The sequence below is a fragment of the Podarcis erhardii genome (genome assembly GCF_964252035.2).
Source record: "Podarcis erhardii genome assembly, chromosome: 14".
NCBI lineage: Eukaryota > Metazoa > Chordata > Lepidosauria > Squamata > Lacertidae > Podarcis > Podarcis erhardii.
In genome coordinates, this window is record NC_138503.1 from 32463312 (window position 1) to 32485032 (window position 21721).

The 21721-nt window shown below is 44.2% G+C and overlaps 1 protein-coding gene and 1 long non-coding RNA gene across 5 annotated transcripts in view; both read right to left on the reverse strand.

Annotated features, from left to right (window-relative positions):
* LOC309329509 overlaps positions 1-21721 on the reverse strand; it is a 219638-nt gene that overhangs the window by 42524 nt on the left and 155393 nt on the right. The gene's annotated exons all lie outside the window — the stretch shown is intronic.
* Positions 1-21721, reverse strand: part of LMF1 (lipase maturation factor 1) — a 162030-nt gene that overhangs the window by 38700 nt on the left and 101609 nt on the right. For all 4 annotated transcript variants that reach the window (XR_014151173.1, XM_081840256.1, XM_081840257.1 and 1 more), the window contains one exon: positions 10855-11022. Coding sequence is in view for 3 of the 4 variants with exons in the window: in XM_081840256.1 (XP_081696382.1) it covers positions 10855-11022 (168 nt within the window). In the remaining variant the exon portion in view is untranslated. The remainder of the gene's footprint in view (positions 1-10854; positions 11023-21721) is intronic.

The window sequence follows — 21721 nt, forward strand, 5'->3', positions numbered from 1 at the left end:
ACTCATGGGATGGACACAGCTATCAAGCCAGCGTGCCTCTGCCCTGCCTCCACAGCAATGCTTCTGAATACCCGTTGCTGGAAGCCACAGGAAGGGAGAGCGATGTTATGTTCAAATCCTGTTTGCGTGTTTCCCAGAGGCGAAGAAGAAGAAGAAGAAGAGGAGGAGGAGGAGGAGGAGGAGGAGGAGGAGGAGGAGGAGGAGGAGTAGTAGTAGTAGTAGTTTGGATTTGATATCCTGCTTTATCACTACCCGAAGGAATCTCAAAGCGGCTAACATTCTCCTTTCCTTTCCTCCCCCACAACAAACACTCTGTGAGGTGAGTGGGGCTGAGAGACTTCAAAGAAGTGTGACTGACCCAAGGTCACCCAGCAGCTGCATGAGGAGGATCGGAGACGCGAACCCGGTTCCCCAGATTACGAGTCTATCGCTCTTAACCACTAAACCACACTGGCTCTCCCAAAGAGAGCCAGGACCATCTCCCTGCTAACCTGAGGGATCCTGAGAACAAACACGGCGCACACTGGTCTCTGGGACAGGGCACAGGGCAGCCCCCACCTGGCCCTAATGCTCAGCCGCAGTCAGCAGTGATGGAGACGGCAGCAGAGACGTTGGCTGCCAAGGACTGAGCAAGCTTGGTGAGCTGTCATGGCTTCTCTGACCCAAAGATCTTGGCCTCGAGAGAGCAGCTTGGCGGAATCCAAAAGAGCTGGAGCAGATACAGCGATCCTCCACCCAGCGGGGGGAACCAAGAGAAAGTGAGAGCCAACGTAGTCTCCACCTCCCCACTCCACACCCCCCCCCCTTGCAGGAGTAAAAGTACAATGAGGACATTTCAGCTCTGCCCTCCTGAGACTTTTCTCCACCAGACTCAAATTTCAATGTTGTCTGGCCTGAGTCAGGTACAAGTTCTGTTGGGCGTCCCTTGTAGCCTGCAGGCTGGCACATGTTGGCATCTGTACAAGGGGAGATTTGCTGGGGGAGGGAAGCGTTGCAGAGTAGCTGCCCGCTGGTTTCCTGACTGGTTCCGTCTGCAAGACCTCTCCCTCCCTCCCTCCCTATCGAGAGAGCTTTCCACCAGCTCCTTCAGAACTTGGCCACATTGGAACAACGTGTGCGGCACAACTCTCTCTCCGCGCCCCGAGGAAAGAGCTCTTGGGTGCTGCCCAAACTCCCCTCGCAAACCCGACGCCTGGCGTGGCGGCACTGCCAGGACCTGGAAAGCCACGCGCTGGGTGGAGAGGGAATCGTGCAGCTGACACAGGGAAGCAGCTTCGCGAAGCTTCCAGCTCAGCCCTTCTACTCCGCTCATGGAAGGCAAAGCCCAACCCGTGGCAGAGATGTGCAGCGAGGCCCACGTAGCTACCCTGCAAATGTCCACATGGGGTGTGCAGTGCAGAGAGCTGCACCTTGCAGAGAATGAGATGTCAACCTGGGGAGACACCTTCGGCAGAGCCCAATAGGCTTGCACTAAAGGTAAAGGTAAAGGTAAAGGGACCCCTGACCATTAGGTCCAGTCGTGGATGACTCTGGGGTTGCGGCGCTCATCTCACTTTATTGGCTGAGGGAGCCGGCGTACAGCTTCCGGGTCATGTGGCCAGCATGACTAAGCAGCTTCTGGCGAACCAGAGCAGCGCACGGAAACGCCGTTTACCTTTCTGCCGGAGCGGTACTGACTTATCTACTTGCACTTTAATGTGCTTTCAAACTGCTAGGTTGGCAGGAGCAGGGACCGAGCAATGGGAGCTCACCCCGTCGTGAGGATTCGAACCGCCAACCTTCTGATCGGCAAGCCCTAGGCTCTGTGGTTTAACCCACAGCGCAACCCGCGACCCAAGCGCCACCCGCGTCCCACTATGGCTTCCCTAATCCACTGAAAGAGAGCTGAAGTGGAAACCTTCTGCCCAGGTGGGCCTCCCCCACCCAAGAAAACATACAGGGCCTCCTATCAAGTTAAACAAGTTATCAGTGGCTGGAAGTCACAGGAGGGGAGAGTTGCTCTTGTGCTTAAGTCCTGCTTGTGGTTTCCCAATGGGGCATCTGCTTGGCCACAATGAGAACAGGATGCTAGAGTAGCTGGGCCATTGGACTGACGACAGCAAGGGCTCTTCTGACATTCTTAACTAACTCTTACAACGTGAAAACCCTCACAAAGCTAAAAGACTAGTATGCTTCAAGTAGGCATTGAAAAGCTCAACATTAGGCCTTCTGGTCCCATAGGCACATAGTCTTCTTTCAAAGTCTGAACTTGGCATCAAGAGTAGGAATGGGAGGGATTTTGGTTTTATTAGCATTTCAATACAAACCCATGTACGTAATTCACAGGAGCCAAAATAGTAAGCGAACTGAAACGCAGGAACCCTCTGGAATCCAGCCTTTCTCAAATAATGAGATGTATTTTGCCCACCCAAAAATGTGCATATTGGGGAATGCATATTAGGGGAAGATGGGTGTGCACAATCACATATGTATTCATTAAGGCAACATACAAAAAAATGAATTACAGAGAACTGCTTTGCAATACAGTGGTACCTTGGGTTACATACGCTTCAGGTTACATACGCTTCAGGTTACAGACTCCGCTAACCCAGAAATCATACCTTGGGTTAAGAACTTTGCTTCAGGATGAGAACAGAAATCGTGCTCTGGCGGTGCGGCAGCAGCAGGAGGCCCCATTAGCTAAAGTGGTGCTTCAGGTCAAGAACAGTTTCAGGTTAAGAACAGACCTCCGGAACAAATTAAGTACTTAACCTGAGGTTAAGCAAGATTTGACTCAAGAATATTAAGAGAAATGCAAACAGCTGATGAATTTTCAAGAGGAGTTCTTCCACGCCCTTTTTTAAAAACACAAACTGACATGGAAATGTGGCAGGGTAGTTTAGCAATCAACCACAGGAAACTCACTAGATTTGTAGTTCTGTGAGAGGAATAGGGTCTCCTAACAGCTCTCAGTACTTTTAACCAAGGATAGTTGCCAGGATTCTTTTGGGGAAGCCATGTCTGCATAAAGTGATATGATAGTGCTTTAAACGTATAGTGCAGATGAGGCCTAATATTAGAAAAATGAGAAGCTGAGAAAAATTAAAGGTGACACATTTGTCCATCCCTGATCAAGACACTGCAAAAGGTGACTGGGTCCCTTTAAAATGCAGCTGATTAACTTCCAGCAAAAGCAACCAAAGGTCCTCACTGGCATTTAAAGGCTGAAAAAGCTAGCAAGGCACTGGAGCTGACATTGCCCACAGAAACTGAATCTGCCACAATTTTTCTTCATAGTTTTTACTCCAACAGGCTCACAGGACAACCCTTTTGGAATCTCCTCATTGCAATGAGCTGGCAAAAGCTGTCTCCCTGCCCCTCAAGCTGCAAATGTTAAAATATCACTTTCCTACCTATTTAGAAAGTTAGCACTAAAATCCAGTAAGTGGTGATTCTTTCTTTTCCTTCTTTTTTTGAAAAAATAATCTTCTCTTCCCTCCACCTTCCCCTGAGCTGTCAGCACTGCAGGAATATGTGAGAGGCAGTTGGCTGAAGCCAGACCAGCATGCCAGCCACTTCTGGCAGCTGCACCTGGCTCCTGGCCAGCGGAAGAGGCAGTTGTGCTACTGGATCATGAACCCTTTGCCAGGGGTGAGGGAAGGGGCTGAGGGGCTTGGCTGGAACATGCCCTTTCTCCTTTCTGTCCTCATCTGTGCTAGAAAATACCTTGATCGTTAAAAGGAAGCAATGACTGTAATTCAAGACAATGCGCTCTATGTGGGGCTTCCCTTGTGTTTGAAGCTGCAGTTACTGCAGGATGCTCCAGCATTGGTGCTGACAAGAGTGAGTCTCTGGCAGCACACAAGTCAAAGATCTGCCCCATTTGATGATTTGCTACAAGGCCAAATTCACGGCGATTCTATGAGTATATCAAGCCCTTAACAACTTGGGACCTGAGAGATCACCTTAACCCAGGCATGGTCAAACTTGGCCCTCCAGCTGTTTTGGGACTACAACTCCCATCACCCCTAGCTAACAGGACCAGTGGTCAGGGATGATGGGAACTGTAGTCTCAAAACAGCTCGAGGGCCAAATTTGGCCATACCTGCCTTAACCCATATATGGCCACTCAACCATCTCAGTCTGTGGAACTGGGACAGTTACAGGCGCCATATGCAGTAATACTTGTCCCACAGTTGTAAGAAACAGATATTTTGGTGTGGCGGCACCTGCACTGGTGTGGCGGCACCTATTGACACGAGGCAGGCACCTTTTCTGTGTTCTTTTCGGCACCTGCTGAAAACATTTTTGTTTAGGCAAGCCTATCCAGAAACACAAAATGTTGACAGGTGTTTTGATCTGGGGGAGAGCTGTGTGTGGCAGCACCTCAAGCTCCTTGAAGGAAAGGTGGACTATAAATGCAACCAATGGGGTCCCCGCCCAGCAAGTCCCATCCTTGACACCATAAACCATAGGAGCATCATATCACTGAGGACCCCGCTGAAAGCTGAACATGAGCAGAAAGCCTGGAAAAAAAAATCCTTCCCCAAAGAGATCAAATGGTTTGGACAAAGAATCATAGAATTGTAGTCAAAGGCCTTTGACAACATTTCATGGAAGTTCATGAAGAAAAACCTGGAAGGGATGGGAGTGGGACGGGGATTTGAAAATGGGATAGATGCAATCTATTCAGAACAAAAGGCTAAATTGATAGTTAACAATGTGGTGACGGAAGAGTTTAAAATTGAAAAAGGAACACGACAAGGTTGCCCTATTTCCCCTTTGTTATTTATTTCGGTCCTGGAGGTGCTCTTGAATATGATTAGAGGGGACCGGTTGGTTGAAGGAATTCAGGTCGGAGTGAAACAGTATAAACTTAAAGCTTTTGCAGATGACCTAGTTTTGACCTTACAGGAGCCAGAATCTAGTACGAAAAGGGTACTACAATTGATTCAGGAGTTTGGTCGGGTGGCGGGATTCAAACTTAACAAGCAGAAAACTAAGGTATTGGAAAAAAATTTGGCACCTTTAGAATCAGAAAGGTTTCAGAAAGAGACAGAGTTAAACGTGGTTAAAAAAGTAAGATACCTAGGGGTAAATATAACAGCTAAGAATTTGAGTCTATTTAAAGATAACTATGAAAAGTGTTGGTTAGAAATCAAAAGGGATTTAGAAGGTTGGTCAAGATTGAAACTTTCCTTGTCGGGCCGAATTGCTGCGATAAAGATGAATGTATTGCCAAAAATGCTGTTTTTGTTTCAAACTTTACAGATTGTGGACAAAATGGAGTGTTTCGGGAGGTGGCAAAGAGATATTTCTAAATTTGTCTGGCAGGGCAAAAAGCCCAGAATTAAGTTTAAATTTTTAACTGATGCAAAAGAAAGAGGGGGGTTTGCCCTGCCGGACTTAAGGTTGTATTATGAATCAGCAGCATTCTGCTGGTTGAAAGATTGGCTGCTTCTTGAAAACACTGATGTTTTAGATTTGGAAGGATTTAATAACATGTTTGGATGGCATGCATATCTGTGGTATGACAAGGTTAAAATTCATAAGACTTTCAAGAACCATATTGTTAGGAAAGCAGTGTTTAATGTCTGGACAAAATATAAAGACTTCTTAGAAAACAAGACCCCAAGGTGGTTGTCGCCTATGGAAGCTAAGGCTCTGAAAAGACCCAATATGGAGGCCAAATGGCCGAAGTATTGGGAATTACTAGAAAAAGATGGAGATAATTGGAGGTTGCAGAGTATGGAGAAATTAAAAGACAAAGTGCGAGATTGGCTACATTACGCTCAGATTAAAGAGGTTTTTAAATTGGATAAAAAGATAGGATTCCAGGTGGAAAAATCAAAGTTGGAAAGGGTGCTGTTAGAACCTAAGACTAAGGTACTTTCCAGAATGTACAATTTGCTGTTAAAATGGAATACACAAGATGAAACGGTCAAATCGGTTATGATAAAATGGGCACAGGACATTGGGTACAATATTATGTTTGCTGACTGGGAAAGGTTATGGACCACCGGTTTGAAATACACGGCATGTAATGCCTTGAAAGAAAATACTATGAAAATGATATATAGGTGGTACATGACCCCAGTCAAGCTTGCAAAAATATACCATTTGTCTGATAATAAGTGTTGGAAATGTAAAGAAACTGAAGGAACGTTCTTTCACCTCTGGTGGACCTGCCCTAGAATTAAGGCTTTCTGGGAAATGATATATAACGAGCTGAAAAAGGTATTTAAGTATACCTTCCTTAAGAAACCAGAGGCCTTTCTTTTAGGCATCGTCGACCAGAGGGTGTTAAAGAAGGACCGAACATTTTTTATGTATGCAACAACAGCAGCAAGGATACTAGTTGCCAAGCATTGGAAAACCCAAGATTTACCCACACTGGAAGAATGGCAGATGCAACTGATAGACTATATGGAGCTAGCAGAAATGACCGGCACGATTCGAGACCTGGGAGAAGACGCAGTGGAGGAGGACTGGAAGAAATTCAAGGACTATTTACAAAAATATTGTAAATTGAATGAGTGTTAAGAAAGATGCAAGATTACAAATAATATGGCACCATTAAAATAGTCGAAAGGAATATGAAGGTAAGTAAAAATATAAGAAAAAGTTAAATTTTGGATAAATATTATGTCAAGATTAAGCTTTTAAGGTTTGGGTTAAATTATCTAAAATTAGGGATACAATATTTGAAAGTTATAAAATAAGAATTGAAATAAGGTGATAAATTGCTGGATAAAGTTTGATAAACTTGGAACGCAGGAACGAGGGACGTGAGGAAGTCCAATGAAGTGAAGAAAGTATGATTATGTTACTTTGTTTGTTCTTCTTTATTGTATTAAGAAAACTTTTAATAAATATTTTATAAAAAAAAAAAGAATCATAGAATAGTAGAGTTGGGTGCGATCTATTGCGACTCCCCTGCATTGCAGGATCTCAGCTACAGCATCCATGACAGATGGCCATCCAACCTCTGCTTAAAAACCTCCAAGGAAGGAGAGGCCACCATCTTCTGAGGGAGTCTCTCTCACTGTCGAATAGCTCTTACTTGTCAGAAAGTTGTCCTCGTGTTTATGAATCACAAAGATATGTATCTTCCTAGCATGACTCTCAGCAAAATCTGAGTCACCGCAGTTCTGTTTTCTTGAACTAGTAATTTGGCAGGGAATAGGGGGTTCCAAATTCATGTTTGCCTCTGGTGGGGGAAAAGGGTTGGGAGGCAGATTGCAAAAGGAAGGCAGCAAGCAGTGGGATGGGTAAGCTCCCCTTAAACTCGTTTCACACAACAAATCTTGTAGCAGTCAGAACTCTCCCCCCACCCCAACCTTCCCCTCCTTTAATTTTGGAGAGGGGAGAACGGGAGCTCGGACACAGCTAATTTTCTCTGGGCCTGGTGGTTAATCTAGAGAAACATAGTTAACAGAGCCTAGCCACCATGACTCCAATAACAATTATAAAAATGTCTAATAAAACCTTGCATGTAATGTCAATTAAAATCTTGAAAAGCACATTTAAGTGGGATATCGACATTAAACTTTATTGCTTCCTTTGCAGAGCAGGAGTATTGTCAATAAAAGTCATTTTGAATGAAGGAAAGAACAGTAAATATTAAATAAACAGGGTGTGTGTGTGTGTGTGTGTGTGTGTGTGTGTTTCAAAATCCTTTAACGGCAAAAGAGTGGCCTATTATGCTGGGATTTGTTCTCCTTGCTTAGACTCCTTTGGGAAAGAAAGTCACTCAGTAATTGCAAACTGTCCATAAAATGTCAATTAAAGGGCAATAAGAGGAATGTATTTAACAATAGGTCATTATGAGTCGGTTATTGTACATAATTTCCTTTTCTGGGATGCACTGGCTACTTGGTTAGCACTTGTGAAATTCCCTCCTCCCTGACGCAGCAAAGAAATTGTTGCACCACAGCTTAAGGGTTTTGTTGCATTTATTTTGTTGGTGGAATATATAGAGGACATCTTTGGACTGCATGCAGGCTTGTAGGATATTTTAGCTTCAACTGCCCATGCATGCACACAAAGAAGTAGAAAGGCTCTAGCTCCAGTCCTGAAACCTTTGTTTCAAGGGATCAGAAGGCAACAGAGCTGTCAAAGTCCTCTTTCTGGCACCTTGAAAAGTCTTTGCCAGTTACAATAGCCCAGCTTTCCCCAAGCTGATGTCCTCTGGGTGTTTTGGACTACAACTTCCACCAGCCTCTTCCTCCTCCTCCTATGGCTGGGGCTGATGGGAGTTGTAGTCCGAAATGGTGATGCTGGCTAGGGCTGGTGGGAATTGAAGTCCAAAGATCCAGGTCGGGGGAGGCTGCAGTAAATAGTACTGGACCAAATGAACCAAGGTCATTTAGGGTAACCAATTCTCCTAGAAGAACACTGACAATAACAGCTAAAGTATGAATGGCTGTTGTGTTTCCAGGTCTCCCTCCCATCTGTTTTGAATATCAACGTTGCTGTTACTTCCTTGTAACTGATATCATCTAAGCACGACAGATGAGAGTTCATTATTCTGCAAAGTGACATCCCCGCTGACGATGCTACACACCATCACCAACGTCACTCTCAGGTAGGGAGGTGAGGGAGAATCCTGACACCTAACACAGCAGAACACATTGCGGCTTGGAAAATTGCAACCCGCAACTCAACATAGGAAGCTGCCTTATGCCTAGTCAGATCATTGCTTGATCTTTCTCAGTGCTGTCTATACCGATGGGCAGTGGCACTCTTGGACAGGGAGTCTCTTTTGCCAGCCCTACCTGGAGATGCTGAGGATTGAACCTGGACCTTTTGCATGCAAAGCAGATGTTTCATCTAAGATTCTGGTCCTCGTGGTTTTGAACAAAGGCGTAGTTTAAATAGTAACATGGGAAATTTCCATATACTTAAGTCAGACCATTGGTTTGTCTAGCTCCATTTTGTGTACACTGACTAGCAGAGGCCTTCCTGAGGTTTAGACCAGAGTCTTCTCCCATCCCTACCTGGCGGTGCTGGGGAATTGAACCTGGACCTTTTGCATTCAAAGCAGATGCTCTGTCAATTGAGCCATGGCTTTTCCCCAGAAAGAGGGACAAACTGGCCAGATATGGCACTCTACCCAACCTGGGTGATGTGTTTCTCCCTTGCTCACAAGTCAGCCTTTAAAAAACTCAACCAGCATTTTTACGGTTTGCCCACAGAGTTTATAGCAAGCTGCTCTCCCATTTATACAGCATGTGTACTACCATAAAAGCCTCCGCTGCTACTGCACGGCTCAGAGGCGACACAGAAGTCGTGTGAGTCATAAACGGAAGCAGAAAGCTAACATTTCATTAAGGAGGTAGCTTTAAATACACTTTAAAAAATAAGGATTTAAGTTATGAGAATTCAGGAAATGGCAGCTCAAGTCTACACAGCTCAGATCTAGGGACGGAGGAGTAATCTAACTGGTACACTTTCTGTTGAAGACCAGAATTAATGTCCCCCAAAACTGCTTGTCCATCAAAATATAACTATCACCAGTCTTTATGTACTTCTCCAGATCTTGCAAAGATTTTGATGCATTAAAAACATACAAAAAAGCATACAATTTACACAAGATTTTTCATGCTCTCTTGTGGAAAATCCAAACTAAACAGAACAAGCCTATAAGTAAACACCTTAATAAAAGAGAATTACATGAAAATGATGTATAGGTGGTATACCACACCAGTTAAATTAGCAAAGATGTATAAAACAGAACAAAAGATTTGCTGGAGATGTAAAGAAAAGGAAGGGACATTTTACCATATGTGGTGGGAATGTAAGATTGTAAAAAAATATTGGGAAATGATTTATAATGAATTGAAAGAAATGTTTAAAATAACATTTGTAAAGAAACCAGAAGCTTTTCTGTTGGGTATTTTAGGACAAGATGTGAAGAAAGAATTGAGGACACTCTTTATATATGCAACAACAGCAGCAAGAATTTTAATAGCACACAAAAAAAACCCCCATCCAAAGAACAATGGCATGAAAAGTTGATGGAATATGAAGAATTAGCAAAATTGACAGACAAACTGCCTGAAAAAGATAATAGCGACTTTGGAAAAGAATGGGAACCTTTCCTAACATATTTGCAGAAACAATGTAAAAGTGTGGATTCTTTGGCAGGGTTTAAATAAACATATACAATGCAATTAGAGAGAACAAGAAAGGTAACAATGTGATAATATGCTACTATATATAAGCAGCAGAATGCAACAAGTGGTTTAACAAACATGAAACGGAAATGGAGAGAAGCCAAGAGGAAATTACAAAACAATTGTTTGGTTAAGTTGAATAATGTATTATATATGTATGAAAACTAATAAAAACTGATGATTTTTTTTAAAAAAAGTAAGTGCTGGTGAAGCTGGCACAGAACAGGCTCATACTGGTCTGTCTGTTGCAGGGGGTAGGAATAAATGACCCTTGGGGTCCCGACCCCCCAACTCTACAATTTTATAATTCTACATTTATCCCTTTTCGGGTCTTGTAAACTGCTTCTTGGAAGGGAGCAAGCCTAGGGACTGAACGTTATCCAAGACAATTGGATTCAATTTAATTTGATGATTTTAGTCTGTTGTTCTTTATTACTGCTATTAGACCGAGGGGTTGTTACTTTTGTATAATATCAGTATAGGTTTTATAATGCAGAATGAAAAAAATATATATTCTGAGGGCCTGGTAAAGAGTCGCAGAAGGCAGAATTTGATTACTGTGGTTCCCCACCCCAATACTAGACATTTGGGGTGTTGCTGTTGTTTTTGTTTTAAAAGGAAGGGTCTGGTAGCAACAAGGGCAATGCTCCCCCCCCCCAATAAGGACTGGCTTTCAGGGCCTAAAATCCGGTCTCACCTGGAAGAGGATCTGCAGGATCCCGTGAACGAGGCACAGGCGTCGCCCGAGGAAGATGAGGAACGGCACAGCCAGCTCAATGAAGTGGTTGAAGAGCGTTTCGAACTGGTGGAACCACCATGGCGAACGATGCATATAGTAGGAGATGGGGTTGGGCACAGGCTGGGTCTGAAAGGGGCAGAAAGGAACACAGGCAGACGTCAGTCGGGGAGAGGATCACCCCCCCAGAACCGGACATTCACGCCACTTCTCTCCTGATTAGTCAGTTAGCACATCTCTCTTGCTGCAACACACCTAGACCCCTTTTCCTCAGAGAAGTGTACCAGAAATGAGGGAGAGAGCCACATCATTATTAGTTACTAATTTATATCCATTAGTACAGTGGTACCTCGGGTTACAGACGCTTCAGGTTACAGACGCTTCAGGTTACAGACTCCACTAGCCCAGAAATAGTACCTCAGTTTAAGAACTTTGTTTCAGGATGAGAACAGAAATTATGCAGCGGTAGCGGGAGGCCCCATTAGCTAAAGTGGTGCCTCAGGTTAAGAACAGTTTCAGGTTAAGAACGGACCTCCAGAACGAATTAAGTTCTTAACCCGAGGTACCACTGTACACAATTTAAATTATCATTGCTATTATTAATTAATTTATTCATTCATATATTTCTTAATTGATCTGTTGTAGCTGTTTTTAATTCAATTTTTTTTTTAAATTGCCATAACCTCCCTTGGGACTTGCTGGAGAAGGATTGGTAATAAATTTAACAGCAGCAGCAGCAATATAATTCTACTTAGTGCAACAATTATAAAATTTGCCTACCAGTAACATGCTGCTTCTAAGCAGTTCGTAAGAATAAAATTTGTTATAAAATATCCATGTGCAATGAAAATACGCAATAAAACAATTCCAGCAACACGTTAAGGACACCCATCGTTAAAATATACAATAAAGCCACCCTATGATATGAAGGGGAGCCCACACGCTGCCACTCCAGGAGGTCAGAATCAGCCAGAAGTCAAAATAGGAGCCTGTAGGTCTGTTACCATTTCTGCTGAGTGAACAAAAGGGATGCCAGCCAGGCTAAACGCCAAGGTTGCAGATTCAATCCTCAGATGGGACAGCTGCATATTTTTGTACTGCAGTGGGGGTTGAAGTAGATTAGCCTTTCTCAACCTGTGGGTCCCCAGATGTTGTTGAACTACAACTCCCATCACCCCTAGCTAGCAAGGCCAGGGCTCAGGGATGATGGGAGTTGTAGTCCAACAACATCTGGGGACCCATAGGTTGAGAACCACTGAACTAGATGATCCGAGTCCCTTCCAACTCTACAATCCTATGATTCTAAACAACAAATAAAGGCCTGTCTCTGACTAAGCTTTACTCAGGGTAGGCCTATTAAAATTAATAACTAATTTAGCCATGCCCATTAATTCCAGTGGGTCTACTCTGAGAAGGATTAATACAAGATACAACCCCATGATGGCATCCAATACTCCGGCTCTCCGTGAGCGAGTGAGTCCAGGGGTTTGCAGGGGATGTTTGCTTTCAGATACTGGAAGTAAACATGACAAGATATGTAATCTGGCCTCAAACCAAGAACTCAAACATGAATCACGCAGCGCTGGAAAAAAGAGCGGAGCAATTAAAAGCAAACAAACAACAACAAGAAGTAGAGAGGAATTCATCTTAGCATATCTAACACAGGCACTATTCATCCCCAGTGTTTTTGTTTTTTAAAGAATCCCTGACAGCCACGCAGAGATGGCCTGGAAAGCCGACGATAATTGAAGGAGACGCAACACATCTTTAAATTGTTTGCAGCTAAAACATCAATAACAACAATAGTAAAAAATACACACACACACACAAAATTACAAACACCACGAGGGGGAATATGATTACGAAGGATCGTCCCGGCTGCCAAACACTGTAACTAATGCAAGTCCTTATTAGCAAAGCTGGAATTAATCATACTGTTGCTTTATACGCTTTCGAGCCGGCTGGAATTCCCTCGGGATAGAATACCGCATCCTTCCTTCCGCTGACACTGGGGCAGGATGGAGCAAGCCACGGGGTCATGGTGCTTTGCCAAACCCCTACACCAAGGGGGCAGGAGGTCAGGGGATTCCTGCATCCGGGGTCAGAGAACCTATAGGTTTCCAGAGGCCCTCCCTCGGACGGGAGCTGGTTTGAGTTAGTCTGAGTTAGCGAAACTGGGCAGAAGCTCTATGCCACGATTCCAAGATGGGAGGAAATATATTTTCCTTCCAAACCGGGGGGGGGGGGAGGCAGGGGTGGAGCACCTTCTCTTGTCCATGCAGGACAAAGTATTAAGGCGCTTGAAATGCACGTTCTGTTGCAGGGGATTGGATTAGACTCTTGGAATCCCTTCCAGCTCTACAATTTTATGGTTCTTCAGGTGATCAGGCAGGACAGCTCTTGATAACCAAAGGCAGCTGGGCTCCCGTTAGCCACGGATGTGATTCAAAGCATAGGATGCAGGTATAGGGGTGGGCACAGAGGCGAAGGGAGTGTTTTGCTGGACTAGCAAGTGTTGTGGGTTGATTTTCAAGGCTGGTGTGCGTGCCTCAGTTCTGCAAGAAAAGAACACCATGGAGCAAGGCCTCGTCCGCATTTGGTTGGTCAAGCTTAGGGCAATACTGCCCTTAACTTCTTAGGAGAGTGCCTAGGCTTTACCAAGCTACCTGTGCAGCTTCTGACATGTTAACAGATTCACACAGCACCCCTTCAGGTTCATTTGCCATGACTTACAGTATTTTTCGCTCTATAGGATGCACTTTTTCCCCTCCAAAAATTAAGGGGAAATGTGTGTGCGTTCTATGGAGCAAATGCAGGCTTCTTTGCTTCAGCAATAGCAACGCGAAACCTCCGAAGCGCAGAGGGAGCATTCCCTCAGCGCTCTGGAGGCTTCGCATTGCTTTCGCTGAAGCCTGGAGAGCGAGAGGGGTCGGTGCGCAAGACTCTCCCGGCTTCAGCAGAGAGGGAGAGCTGCGCAGTGCCCCTTCATCCAAGCGGGAGGAGAAATGGAAGGGGCTCCGTTTCTCCTGCAGCTTCACTGAAGGGGCGCTGAGCAGAGAGGGGGAGATTTTTTTTTCTTGTTCTCCCCCTCTAAAACAAGGTGCGTCCTATGGTTGGGTGCGCCCTATAGAGCGAAAAATACGGTAATATGTCCTCATGCCCAGGTATGTGTAGATACAACAGTGCACACACTCAAGCCTGATTTGCAGTGCACACACCTGGGTGCAAACCTCTTATGGGCGGCAAGTACATACAGTAGCAAAGGCTAAATATATCTCCCTTTCAACCCACTTTTTTTTGGGACCCCCCCCCCCACAGCAATAAATAAGTATGTCCCTATAAATAAATAAGTAAACTAAATTTTAGGTTTCAAGGAGGAGGGGTAGGGGCGGTTCTTCCGTAATGAAACATCAAAATAATTACATCCCTAGAGAGCTTTAATTTGAAATTTTTAAAAGTTACCTTACAAGCTTTGGCTGCACTGAAACTCCCCCCCCCAACCCCATCAATGACACTCTTCAATTCGGAGGAAAACATGCCAGACTCTGCCCACCCTGAGACGGGCGAACGAGCCAAGGCAATGTCTGTTTGGCTCGGGTGCCTGGGCGACCGTAAAACGCCGGCAATTTACTAGAGACGTAGCGCCGCGCCACTTTCCCCAAGGACTGAAATAAACTTCAGATGTACAGCAGATATATATATATTTCCCCAGTATAGAAGGCAAGGCTTGGGAAGCAGTGTGGGGAGAGGAGTGGATTTTGCTGGTTCATTTTTAACCCATTCCCTCGGCCTTGTTTCTACAAAGCTCTTCATTTTTAAACGAGGGACAGATCCCCTTTTCTGCACTACGATGCATTTTATATCGAGCGGCAAATGTGATTGGGGAACAGGAGGGCGACCATTTGATTGTGATCGAGTGGCCTGCTGATTTCAGTGGAAGGTGTACCTCCTGTGCCGAACCCTTAATGAGATTTGGAAGTGCTTAATGAGAGCTGGTTAGTGTCCACCAGGAGTGGCTGAATCTGTCACAGCTTCTGTTCCTCTCCATCTTTGGGCTTGTCCACACTTCTGCTTTCTCTGCTGCTTTCTCTCCAGGAAAACCCACTCGAAGCAAACGTCGATCAGGTTTTCAGTGGCAAAGAGCAGGTTTTCCCAGAGAAAGAAGTGGGGTAATCAGAAAACCCCTGAAACCTGCATTTTCCAAGCATGGGACAAGTGGGTGTGTGGAAGAGGCCAATCTCTCATTTAAGCACATCTGTCTTTTCCCCCCTTTTTAAAAAAAGTTCTCATAAAAAAATTGTGAGCATTGTAGTACAGTGGTTAAGAACTTAATTCGTTCCGGAGGTCCATTCTTAACCTGAAACTGTACTTAACCTGAAGCACCACTTTAGGTAATGGGGCCTCCCGCTGCCGCTGCACAATTTCTGTTCTCATCCTGAAGCAAAGTTGTTAACCTGAGGTACTATTTCTGGGTTAGCAGAGTCTGTAACCTGAAGCGTCTGTAACCTGAAGTGTCTGTAACCCAAGGTACCACTGTTTCCGTTTCTCATAATATAGAGAGTTTTGTATCTAGTCTTGCATGATGGAATGCTACCATCACTGATACATGCACCCTTACAAAATACACATTTTTGCATGCATATTTGGGGCTACAGAATTGCATTGCAACATTTGTATGTGTGCAAATTACAAAAGATAGCTGTGTCTTAGTTGGCAGCTTGGTTTTGGGATGTGTGAATTAGGCAGGTTTGCCTGAAAATGCAAACTGAGTTTCCGCCCCATCTCTGGATTGCTCGGCCAACAGCGATTTCCTTGGGAAGGCCAGAGCTCTGCAGCAGAGCATCTCTGCCTAGCATGCAGTAGGTTCCAGGTTCAATGCTTGATGGCATCTCCAGGTGGGGCTGGGAGAGACTCCCTGTCTGGAACCCTGGAGAGCGACTGCCAGTCAGGGCAGACCATACTGAGCTAGGTGGACCAATGATCTGACTCAGTATAAGGCTGCTTCCCCTGTTCCCCTGTGCTCCACACCGCCCCCAAACCCCAAGTTACTGACATGGCTACAGCACCATAAAAGAGCCTCAGTGGCCCCCACTCTGAACAGAAACAGAGGAGGCTGCTTTGCAAATATTACCTATTTATTCTGAGCATTCCTGGGGAAACGCAGAGCTAAAATTACATTAGAAAACCATGGCTCCATTCAGGATATTTATTTGTTCAGAATCCCTGCAAAATATTTAAGAGTTGGCAGCAGCAGCCGTGGGTGGGAGAAGGGACATTATAGCTCTGCATTCCAGGTCCTTCACCCACCAATTCGACCCTGTATTAGCTAACACAGCCCAGGTCACATGTTTGATCCATGCTGAAGTCCTTGCAGAAGGGAGGAAGCAGACCAAGTGGTAGTAATGGAAGGGGCGCTGGGCACAGTAACCTTACCCCTTTTATCCTCCAGTGATAAGAAGGCAAGAACCTCGTTAGACCATTCAAATCCAGCATCCTCTGGCCAGTGACATAAGAACAGCAGAAGAACCTGCTGGCTTAGAGCCACGGTGGCTCATCAAGTCCAGCATCTTGTTGTCTTCTGTGAAACCCACAATCAGCACCTGGACCACCCAGTCTACTAGGAGCAGAATTTAACCAGATATACCTCAGGCCGAAGAATTTATGCTTTTGAATTATGGTGCTGGAGGAGACTCTTGAGAGTCCCATGGACTGCAAGAAGATCAAACCTCTCCATTCTTAAGGAAATCAGCCCTGAGTGCTCACTGTAAGGACAGATCCTGAAGCTGAGGCTCCAGTACTTTGGCCACCTCATGAGAAGAGAAGACTCCCTGGAAAAGACCCTGATGTTGGGAAAGATGGAGGGCACAAGGAGAAGGGGACGACAGAGGACGAGATGGCTGGACAGTGTTCTCGAAGCTACCAGCATGAGTTTGACCAAACTGTGGGAGGCAGTGGAAGACAGGAGTGCCTGGCGTGCTCTGGTCCATGGGGTCACGAAGAGTCGGACACGACTAAACAACTAACCAACAACAACCTCAGGCTCCTTACATCCTGTATTTGTCACATGCAATACTGCTTGCTGAAGGTTTTAAATGGTTGTTTTCAACTAATAATTTCTTTTTTAAAAAAAATAATTTTTATTAACCGGCCAATCAAATCAAATTAAATCACATCACATAAATTCCGAATTACAAAGCCGAATTTTAAATTTTGTTGGGGGGACCCATATTTCAAGATCCGAAGGGAGATTCTGATCATCTTCTTGCTACTGCGTTAATGTCCAAATAAATCCAAATCAGTCCAAACAGAGTTCATAATTCTATCCAGTCTTATCTTGCTGTTTCCACATCACATCTTGTTCATATATTTTCTCTTTTTTCTTTATGATGTCTTCTGATAGTCTCCTTAAGCCGATAAACACCAATAATAATCCTGTGTGAATTTTCCGTTCTTCCAATCCTCAAATCGAGATGGTTTCCATATATCATCACCTTCATAGATAACATCGCTCTTTCCATGATTGATCTCGTAAAACTGTCACTCTTAAGTCCCTCTGAGGAGTTTCACCCACAATATATAAACAGCTCTATTTCTCTCTTTCTCCTCCCAGACTCAAGACCTCCGACAGAACTTCCCAATATGGCGACGGCATTTTTAACTGCGTCATTCCAAAGCTCTTATACATTCCACGCTCTTCTTAAAACATGCTTTGGTTCGAAAGTTTATCTCCACACAGCCTTAAATCCACAGCTTAAGTCCTTAAAACGACAATTCTGACTCGTGAGGGGAGGGGATTCTTGTTTAATCACATAAGGAAAGAAAGGAAAGTTTTTTCCCCTCCCCCATCAGTCATTTGCCATACCGTATCTTGGCGTATCTTCTCATGTTTTATTCTTGTCTTGTTTTATCAGAGATCTCTTCTGTTAGCAGTCTTTACTCCCCCTTCTTCCTTGAAATATGTGCATTCCTTCATCCAAATTGTTTTTTTTTTTAGTTCTTGCAGCTAGTGGTGCGGATCAGGGACGGCGTCCAGGAGTGCTGGAATCCCACAGGAGGGCTTTGTGCCTAGTGCCCCCATCCCCACAAATTTGGGGGTGGTATAGGGCACAGCAGGCAAGGGCAGTCCCCCCCAACATCCTGGGGGGGGGTAGGGAGGCTAATTACTCCCATCATAGCCTCCAAATTACCTCGTGTGGGTCGGAGAGATGTTATTGTCAGCCATCTTCCGATGCACCCCCTAGTGGCCCCCCTTCAACTAATAATTTCATAGTTTTATTCTTTTTGTAAACTGCATTGAAATTGCTAGTGTTTTTAACAATCAAACAGGATATTGCTTTGATGAAATAAATAAATAATCTGAATGAGTCGCTTTGGACGATGGCACAGTTCACATCTCTGATACCTTTCCAGGCACAGAGGAGAACAGGGGCAGGGGATGTGCAATACCCGACAGTATGAAACTGGCCTTAGGAGCAGAAGAAGATGCTTTATACTGAGTCAGACCTTTGGTCCATCCAGGTCAGCACTGTCTGCCCTGACCTGCAGTGGCTCTCTAGATTTTTATATGGGAGTCTTTCCCAGCCCTACCTGGAGATGACAGGGATCGAACCTGGCACCTTCTGTATGCAAAGCAGGTGCTCTACCACTGAGCTACAACCCTGCCATGACCTTGGGTCCTGCCCTAACACTTGGTAAGGCTTTGAGATATAACCCAGCTAAGAGCCTCGTGGACTTTTCTCCTTGGACCTGGCCAAGTGGACGGCATGCATGGGGGAAGAAAATGCTCTCCTCCCTTGCCCCCAAACAATAAGCAATTGGGAGATTTGTTTCATTCGGCCATACTTTCACTGTTCCCATCTTAGCAAGAATGAGGAAATAATGAGGTTTAAATCCCACCCCACCCCCCGCTTTCTAAATTAACTTGATTCCAACCTGCAGAAAACACCCAGGTCCACTTTCCTTTCCAGGGTCTCCTCTTGTCCGCCTCTAAGCCATCTTTGCAGCCAGAATTATATTCTGTCAGGATTATTTTCGTACCGTCATAAATATGACGCACGTTGAACCAGGCCAAAGAAAAACCGGGCACGGGGCGGTGGTGGGAGTGAGTCGACAGAGGGAGTTTACTTTAGGGAAGCTAACGGCTCGTGCCTGTGTTTAGATTAGGGCGTTTTGGGGTCTGGATAATTTTCACCCAAGAGTGTAATAAAGTGATGTTGGGGGGGGGGGAACAGTGAGATCTTTCATAAAGCTTGTTCCACAAAGAGCGAATTGTGCCACTAGGAGCTCTCTACCTTGCTCAGCGGTGAATTCCCTCAACTGGGACGCGGCTTCGTTTTAATGCCAACTTTCGAATGAAAGACGCTGGCTCGAGGGCTGGAGGGAGTGGATCTAAGGCAAACACTGGAGGGCTGTCTAATTTTAAGAGGCACACGTTAAAATCTAAGATCATCTCTCTCAAATAAGTCTGTTGCAACTGGCATATTATATAAGTCACATTTTCTTTTCTTTTTTTTAAAAAAGAGCATTGCTACCTGTTTGCAGTTTTAAAGGCTGTTCTTATTTTAGGAGTCTCAGCCGTAAAGAAGTCAGAACACTTATTATAGACAGTGTTCATCTTGATTGTTGATGAGGTGGACAAGTAATTTCATAAATAATAAGGGTGAATGCAAATGCAATTTCAAAGGGGAAAGGGAACGGGGTGGGTGGGGTGGGGACGACCAATACACAATTAATGACAGACATCTGCATTAGAATGAGAAAAGGATTCAATATAAATTAAGATAGTTAAGCATGCAATTAGTTTGTTGAGTGTCTGCAACTACATTATACTAAGAACAGACCCACTGAAATGACTGAACCTAACTTACTCAGGTCCATTCATTTCAATGGATCTCTTAGATACAACACAGAGACATAAACGATGGACCTTTCCTTAAAGATAAAGGCCCATATAAATTAAGATTGTATCCAGCCTTCCTAAGGCTCATGTAAGGAGATACTGAGTAAAGAAATGACTTCATCTGTTTCCCAACTCCCCCTTTTAAACATATATCTTTTCTCAACTTTTGCCATTTCAGTTCTCCTCCTTGCTTTCACCAATGAATGCTTTCAAACTGGGCAGCGGCAGCGGGGGAAGGCTGGGGGTTCCCCACTTCCTTGCCAATAAAGTTCTCTCCCCTGTCTGAAAGGTTCTGCATGTAGGTCTTTCTCAAGATAGCCCAACAGGAGAAATGCTACTTGGTATTGCAATATCATTTTTGAGGGCTGGAGGAATGTCCTTCTCCCTTTCCTTTCTTTTTAAAGTCATTTTTATTGGGGCTAGGTGCATATGAAACTCATGCAGTTACTTTGGAAAATGCAGAGATGAAAAACCAAAGAAACATAGAGTAGCAACTTGATGTGACATAATGCCCAATAGCGTAGTGGCAAATTCAGAAAAAGTGCAACCTAAGTCAGTCCAAAAGATGATATTAGAGCACTCCAAATCATTTGCCCATGTCAGTGCATAGAAAACACAACACGGGGATTCTGCACTTTTTCTGAATTTGCCATCTTAAAACAATCCATCTTGTCAATAATTTGCAACGATTGAAACAAAAACAACATTCTCGGCAGTACATTCATCTTAATAACAGCAATTCGCCCTAGCAAGGAAAGCTTCAAGTTTGTCCAAATTTCCAAATCTTTTTTCACTTCTGACCAGCATTTTTCATAATTGTCTTTAAATAAATTAACATTCTTAGAAGTCATATTCACCCCCAGATATTTTACCTTCTTTACCAATGTTAAATCTGTCTCCTTCTGAAACCTTTCTCTTTCGATCGGGGTCAGATTTTTTTCCAAAACCTTAGTTTTTGTCTTGTTTAACTTAAATCCTGCCACTTGACCAAAGTCCTGGATTAGTTCTAATGCTCTCTTAGTACTAACTATTGGCTCCTGTAATGTCAAATCAAATCACATTATTTCCAAATCACATTAGTTCCAAATTATACAGCCAGATTTTTAAATTTTGTTGGGGGCACCCATACTTCAAGCTCCGAACGGGGGTCCAAGCATCACTTATATTGCTGCTTTAATTAGACAGTTCTATCCAGTTCTGTCCAGATAGTTTCTTTATTACTTTCTTCATCTTCTTGTTGTTATCATATATTCCTTTCTTTGTGATCTCTGATAATCTTCACAAGCGGGTTGGAAACAAACATTTCACACTCTGTCAGAAATCATATCACATAGGGACAGACGCCATTCCACACTTCCGTAAAGAATTTATCCTCGGTCTGTCCTTTAATTTTCCCAGGCTTGTCAAGTATATCACAGAGGGCTCTGCCAGGTTTAGATCACATTCGAATCATCATTCACATTCCGATGATCCTGGGCCTCCCCCCCCCCCGTCTTTCTTAGACAAGCCTGTCTTAGCGAGATGCCATTTTAAAACTGCATCATAAAATTTTCCTCCGTACTCCGATGTTTACCAATCCTCTCTTTGATCAATAATTCACTCCACACAGTTCTTGGATTCCTGCTTGTGATTAATAAAATGCAATGATCTTCTTTCTGGGGTGGAGGGTTATTAATACTCACATAAGGCAAAGAAAATAAAAGTTTTTTCCTCCACCCCCCTTCCTTTTCGCTCCAAACATACCAGTCTCTTAATGGTGATTCATCACTTGATTTATTTGTCCCACCCGTCGCTCCGGTCACAGAGATCCATTAATCAGCAGTCTTATCTCCCGAACTTTGCTTGATGTATGTGCTTTAGCTTCTTTCCAATTATATGTTTCCAATTATATTTTCGAGCTAAAGCGAACCTGGGCGCTGGTTGGAGACA